At 42.0% G+C, this 6,922-nt stretch overlaps 1 protein-coding gene across 1 annotated transcript in view; it reads right to left on the bottom strand.

Moving 5' to 3' along the window:
- Positions 1–822: 822 nt before the first annotated feature.
- The window catches only part of PDSS2 (prenyl (decaprenyl) diphosphate synthase, subunit 2), a 268,981-nt gene continuing 262,881 nt past the window's right edge, over positions 823–6,922 (bottom strand). Inside the window, exon 8 of the mRNA XM_010856657.1 lies at positions 823–1,639. Within this exon, the coding sequence (XP_010854959.1) occupies positions 1,481–1,639 (159 nt within the window). The 3' untranslated portion in view covers positions 823–1,480. The remainder of the gene's footprint in view (positions 1,640–6,922) is intronic.

Raw genomic sequence — 6,922 nt, 5'->3', positions numbered from 1 at the left:
AAGCATCTAACCCTAGTTACTAATTAAGCCAATTTCTGTGAGAAAAGACATTTCAAACAGAAGAGTGCTGTGTTCTCTTCAGCTAAATCTATAGGCCTTCAAATTATAGCAGCGTAAACTGCACAATTACAGTGTTTCAAGTATGCTTAAAAATATTTCATAATGCAATACCTTAACCTCTGTAACTTCCATTTTCTCTTCATTGCATGCCACATGCTGGGTCCTGCTAAAATGATTTTGTAACTTTTGGAGAAGGAATGTAACTAAAATGACTTCACTTACAGTGTTTGAGTGAAGTAGGTAATAAAATCTGTTTGCTGTGTTCGATGTCTCCAGATAGGGCTGTAATTACACCACATAAGGAAGAAAGGTGGCTGAGTCTCAGCCTAGATCATTTATGTAAACTCAGCCTTCTTGTCAACGGTGTTCTCATATTGCCTGCCTCCAAACCGCAAAAATCATCTCCTATGAACCACACAGAGACAGTGTCCGATTGCAGGCCTGTGAGACTGCAATTCTTTCCGTAATTGGAAGTCTGTGGTTCAAGACCAAAATCTGACATTCTGAGGTTAAAAACAAACAAACAATCAAAACTCACCAATGAATTCCCCAGTACAACAACTATATATCTGACGCTTGTAAAAATTAAGGGTATTCTTTACACCAAAGTATTACAAATGAATACATTTACTTTAAAAAAAAAGAAAAAAAGCATCCTGTTCAGCTTAAAAGAAAACAAACAAGTTTGCTTCTTTGAAATGCACTTGAAAAAAAATTTGGTCCAGAAAGAAAAGCAGGCAATTTCTACTATAACCAAGTTAATATTTGACAACATTTTAATCTCCTACTTCAAATATTTGGCATTATTTTTTCAACAATTTCCACCCTCCTCCCCCAAATCTTACAAAAACCAAGAAGCAAAGAGTATATCCAGACTGTATCTATAAATACAAAGACATAGTTGCAAGAAGACAAAGCATGTGTTTTTCTTAATCACTAGATTACCCTCCATTATGACAAATTGGTCACTGGGTTTTCATTTGACAGTCCTCCCTGGCCGGCACTGATAGCGTTTCTCTTGACACCTGCAGCTCCCAGCTTGCCCTGTCCTCTCTAGAAGGAAAACCACAGGCCACCACCCTGGCGCCATCCCTGGCTCGGTCCAATCAATAAGGACTTATTTCCTGTCCATTTGCTGAGGTCACAGGAGCGAATCTCATTAATTATTTCTGCTACTGAAGCCTCAAGTGTGCTTCTGGCATGACAACTGAAAACTGCTTGACCTTTTTTCTTCTAATTTTGTTTGCAGCAGTTCCAAAAGGAAGGCAGTATTCATTTAGCAGTGTGATAAAAAGAAGAAAAAAAATGTATATATTGTTGAAGTCATTAACACATTTAGATATTTCATCATGAAAGCTCTCCCGATCACCTCCTTCCCCAATTTTTTCAGCCAACAAACAACAGTCTTTTTAATTTGGTATCAGGAAAATCTTGTCATAGCAAACACAATGTTTTCTAAAGCAGTTCTGGCCTCCGAGGGAGGAAAGCTCTCCAGGGCCTCCAATGCTTTGTTTCCATGGTAACGACACAGGTCAATAGCTGAAGTCACACCTTTGCCAGCTTTGATTGTTTCTCGTAACTGTTAAGAAACAAATGCACAGAAAAAGTCAGTTTTTAAGGTACTACAATTAAACTGGGGAGGGGAGCTGGAAAACAAAGAAGGGGAGAAACAGAACAGATTCACTGTTTCTGCTTTTGAGGTTAGAGAGGACATCATTCCCCATTGATTCGGAGGCACTAACATTGCCTAAGGCTGCTAGGTGTCAGCCCTCCAGAGCAGAACAGTAGGCTCCAATCAGCCTAATTACACCCCCTCCCCAACTGCCACGCTGTGATAGCCTGAAGTGAGCCCGGCTAGGGGGTGGAGGTGAGGAAGGTGGAAGGGCATTTACATCTCTGGCATTTTGAATTCAGCAGCTTGATATTCTAAGGTGAGGAAGATTTCATTAACATCCTATTAATAACTAATATTTTTACACCGTATGTTGACACAATAGTTCACATGAAAATTCAAGAAAGACACACAGAAGATCTGAACACTACATTACTAAAGCTGTAAGACTGGGGCAAATGAATTAAAATGCCTTTTGTAAAGCGTAAGGTCAACTCTTGCTCCCAAATGGAGCTGATTTCCAGTCCCTCTCCTTGACAACCAGAAAGGACCAATACAACAGTTACACTCTAGAGCTGAAGAAGAGTGGTAATAATTTGGCCGGTCCACTTCTCCTTGCCCCATTCCATCTTTTCTTTCTCAGTGAAAACCTCTAATGTCTGCCTCACTCCCTAAACCAGATACTTGGGAGTCCTCCTTCATCCATTCAGGCACCATGGCTCACCCATGGCTGAACTTTTTGCACACCCCCCGGTTGGGTGAGGCCCACTGACAAGTTCTAGTCCATGAGACGTGAATGGTGCGTGTCACTTCTGGGCTGTAGCACTTAGCCATCCATGGGAGTCCCGCCAGAGCTTTCCCTCTGGTACATCAACTGGTCTTATTGGAGAAGTTCCTCAGGGACCGGAGTGACCACAGTGAGCACCATGGAGCCTCTCCAACCAGAGCAGAACGTCGTGTGGGCAAGAAACATGTCTGTTGTCTGAAGAGACTGTCAAGTTGTCTGTGGTCATCTTGACCGATATACTCACTAAGTCCCAGCCATTCTAGCTCATACAGAGCCCTCATATTATCATCTACTCTTCACTCTCATTGCCACATTAGTTCAGGCTATCATCATCCCTCGCCTGGGTTATTTTTGCAATGACCTCCTGAAGAGTCTTCCCACTATCAGCTCTTTCCCTCTGGACTCCATCCTTCATACTACCAAGGAGCTCTTTATAAAATGCAAATATGATCTTGCTTAAAACCCTCCACTGCCTTCCAAGAGCTCTAAGAAAAAAAGAAGTCCAAGCTCTTTCATGAGGCATGGAAGTCCTTTATCTATCTAGCTCTTTCTCAGCCTGTTCCTTCCCTTTCCCTGTTTCATCATTACTTAGGGAACCTACTTGCATCTGATGAGGTCTTCCCTGATAGCTCAGTTGGCAAAGAATCCGCCGGCAATGCAGGAGATCTGGGTTCAATCCCTGGATTGGGAAGATCCCCTGGAGAAGGGAAAGGCTACCCACTCCAGTATTCTGGCCTGCAGAATTCCATGGACTGTATAGTCCATGGGGTCACAAAGAGTTGGACACGACTGAGTGACTTTCACTCACTTCACCTGTAGGACTGCTGGTGGGTACTACGTGAGACAGTACAGGGTGTTTGACAGTGTCTGAAACACTACGGATATTCAGAATGACTTAATTCTTCTTCCTTCTCAAGCCCTTTGCCACTGCCAGGAAAGCTACTCCAGCCACCAAGATCAAGTCTATTTTAGCTTGATGCATAACAACCTCATAGGTAGTTGAACTTGGATCAGATCAGCTTAAAGATTAAAAAAAAAAAAAAAAAGGGAAAAGAAAGGACATACCTCTTATTTTCATTAGCAGGTGTTAGGGGAACCAGGGTCGAGGGGGGGGGGTGCTGCGCTCTGAAAACCAACCTAAGAACTTTCTTAAAAAATTCTATTATCAAATATTTTTAATTTTTCTTTTCTATTTTTTGGCTGTGCTGCATGGCATGCAGGATCTGTTCCCTAACCAGGAATTGAAGCTGTGGCCCCTGCAGTGGAAGCCTGATATCTTAACCATGGGACCACCAGGGAAGCCCCTTGAATATTTTAAAAGTACAGAAAAGTTGAAAGACTAGCACAGGAGTTGGCAACCTATAGCCTCAGACCAGAGGCTCAGATCAGAAGGACTGATGCTGAAGCTGAAGCTCCAATACTTTGGCCACCTGATGTGAAGAACTGACTCATTGGAAAAGACCCTGATGCTGGAAAGATTGAAGGCAGGGAGAGAAGGGGATGACAGAGGATGAGATGGTTAGATGGCATCACTGACTCGATGGACATGAGTTTGAGCAAGCTCCAGGAGTTGGTGATGGACAGGGAAGCCTGGCGTGCTACAGTCCATGGGGCTGCAAAGAGTCGGACACGACTGAGTGACTGAACTGAGCCTCAGACCAAATGTGGCTTCCCTGTTTTTATAAATTAAGTTCTATTGGAACATAACATGCCCATTCATTTAAGTATTGTCTATGGTTGCTTCTGTGCTGTAACGGCAGAGATACAGAGTTGAACAGCTGCCACAGAGACTGTATGAATTGCAAAGCCTAAAATATTTACACTTTGGCCTTTACAGGAAGTCTGTGACTCCTGGACTAGCAGAACACATATCCTCTACCAAGACTCAACAATCATTAATACTTTGCTATTTTTGTCCTATCTCTGAATCATTTGAAAGTAAACTGTAAGCAGTGGTAAGCTGCTTAATTACTCTCCAGAGGAGAAATTAATTTTCTAGAGGAGGAAAAAGCCCTACTTGTAGATTTTGTGGTTTGCATACTCCCATCATGGTGGATTTCAAGCTACCAATGGTTGCAGAATCACAAAATTCTTAAATATTTAACAATTGGCTCTGAGCTGGCAGGACATGACTTGGATGCACCACAAGCTGTAGGATGCTTTACCCTTGTTTTGAGAAGTATCTCCTAAGATAAGAACATTTTCTTACACGGTCAGAACTCTATTATCAGAGCTCGGGAAGTTAACAGTAATACTCTTCTATTATATAATATCTAGTCTACCTGTAAGTTTTCCCAACTGGCTCCAAAATTTCTTTTTTAGCCTTTCAACGCCCACCCTACCCCCTTCCCTGAAACTAATAAATCCTGGTTCACACACTTCATTCGTTATGACACTTTAAATTTCTTCCTCCCCATACTGTATTGCCATTTTGAAAGGACCAAGCTATGTTGTACAGTGTTCTACATTCTGCATTTCTCTGATTGCTATGCAGAGTTTGTTAGTCTATAAACTTTATTCAGTCAAGCTCCATTGAATATTTGATGCTGACTTACATGGCATTTAGTGGGCTTCCCTGGTGGCTCAGATGGTAAAGAATCTGCCTGCAATGCAGGAGACCTGGGTTCACTCTCTGGGTTGGGAAGATCCCCTAGAGAAAGAAATTGCAACCCACTAAGTTTTCTTGCCTGGAGAATTTTACGGACAGAGGAGCCTGGGGGGGTATGGTATTTAATCCTACGTGTGTGCATGCCAAGTTGCTTCAGTCATGTCAGACTCTTTGCAACCCCATGGTAGCCTGCCATGCTCTTCTGTCCATGGGATTCTCCAGGCAAGAATACTTGAGTAGGTTGCCATGCCCTCCTGCATTGGTAGGCGGGTTCTTTACCACTAGCACCTCCTGAGAAGCCCATTTAATCCTACAATGAAGGGTAATTCAGATTAGGGCAAAACAGCACTCAGGAGGGCTTCACTGGTGGCTCAGTGGTACAGAACCCACCTGCCAACGCAGGAGACGAGGTTCAGTCCCTAAGTCAGGAAGATCCCCTGGTGTAGGAAATGGCAACCCACTCCAGTATACTTGCCTGTGAAATCCCATGGACAGAGGAGCCTGATGGGCTACAGTCCATGGGGTCGCAAAGAGTCAGACACAGCTGAGCAACTGAACACACACAAGCACCCAGGAGGACAACTCTAAAAGTTACTCATGCCCTAAAAAGAGTTAATTTCTCCTTCCCAATGACTATTCTACTTCCAGTTAATACTCCAATCTGCTCTCCACAGAGCTGGCTCACAAGATGTTGCATACCAAGGACCCAACAGCTTCCATGTGTAAAAGTCCCATTTCAGGACTCACTGGTAATCTAATCCTTCATGGAAGGCATTAATATTCTTCTTCATAGGCATCTGTATACACTTTCACCAACTAAACATAAACTACTGGTTCAAAGGAAATCCTTCAGATATAATTAATAGGGCATAACTGAGATTCATTTTTACTATAAATTAGAATAGGCCATGAGTTCATCCAGAAAAATACAATATTGGAAAATATAGAAAAATACAAAAACAGAAAATACAAATATACAAAATACAAATAATATAAAAATAATAAACAAAAAAATAATACAAAAATACAAATACAGCAAAATACAAAAATACACAAGACACATTAAACTGGAGTTCATAAACCTGGCTGATTATAAGATTCACCTGGGGAGCTTTAACATACAGATACCTAGACCTCATTCCTGGAGATGGATTCAGTAAGGCCTTAAAAAAATACTTCTTAGGTAACTCAATGATTAACCAGATTTGGGAGTACCTCACTCACTGGGGCATGTATTTGGAGCGATGATATTTTAAAATTATCATGTTGGATTTATACTGTTTTAACCACACTTGCAAACTGTTGTCTTTGTGGTGATCAAATTAAATTCAGCAAGCATTTATTGGGCACCTCTATGCCATAGCTCGGAGAAGGCAATGGCACCCCACTCCAGTACTCTTGCCTGGAAAATCCCATGGACGGAGGAGCCTGGTAGGCTGCAGTCCATGGGGTCGCTAAGAGTCAGACACGACTGAGCGACTTCACTTTCACTTTTCACTTTCCTTTTTTTTTTTTTATATTTATAGCACTTTTATTCACAGTAGCCAAAAAGTAGAGAAAAATCCAACTATCAATGGATGGATTTTAAAAAGCACTAAAAAATGAAATACTGATAAACAATGCAACGTGGATGAACATCAAAGATGTTACGTGAAATGAAAAGAAGCCAGACACAAACTTACACAGAAAGCAGATCAGTGATTATGGGGCTGAGATGGGAATGAAGAGTTTAGGTGTTTTAGTCACTAAGTCGTGTCTGACTCTTGAGACCCCATGGAGTATAGCCTGCCAGGCTCTTCTGTCCGTGGGATTTCCCAGGCAAGAATACTGGAGCGGGTTGCCATTTCCATCTCCA

This window comes from Bison bison, unplaced genomic scaffold (assembly GCF_000754665.1).
Source record: "Bison bison bison isolate TAMUID 2011002044 unplaced genomic scaffold, Bison_UMD1.0 scf7180017864373, whole genome shotgun sequence".
Taxonomy (NCBI): domain Eukaryota; kingdom Metazoa; phylum Chordata; class Mammalia; order Artiodactyla; family Bovidae; genus Bison; species Bison bison.
Note: the sequence above shows the minus strand (reverse complement) of the source record. Positions and strands in the feature narration are given on the sequence as shown.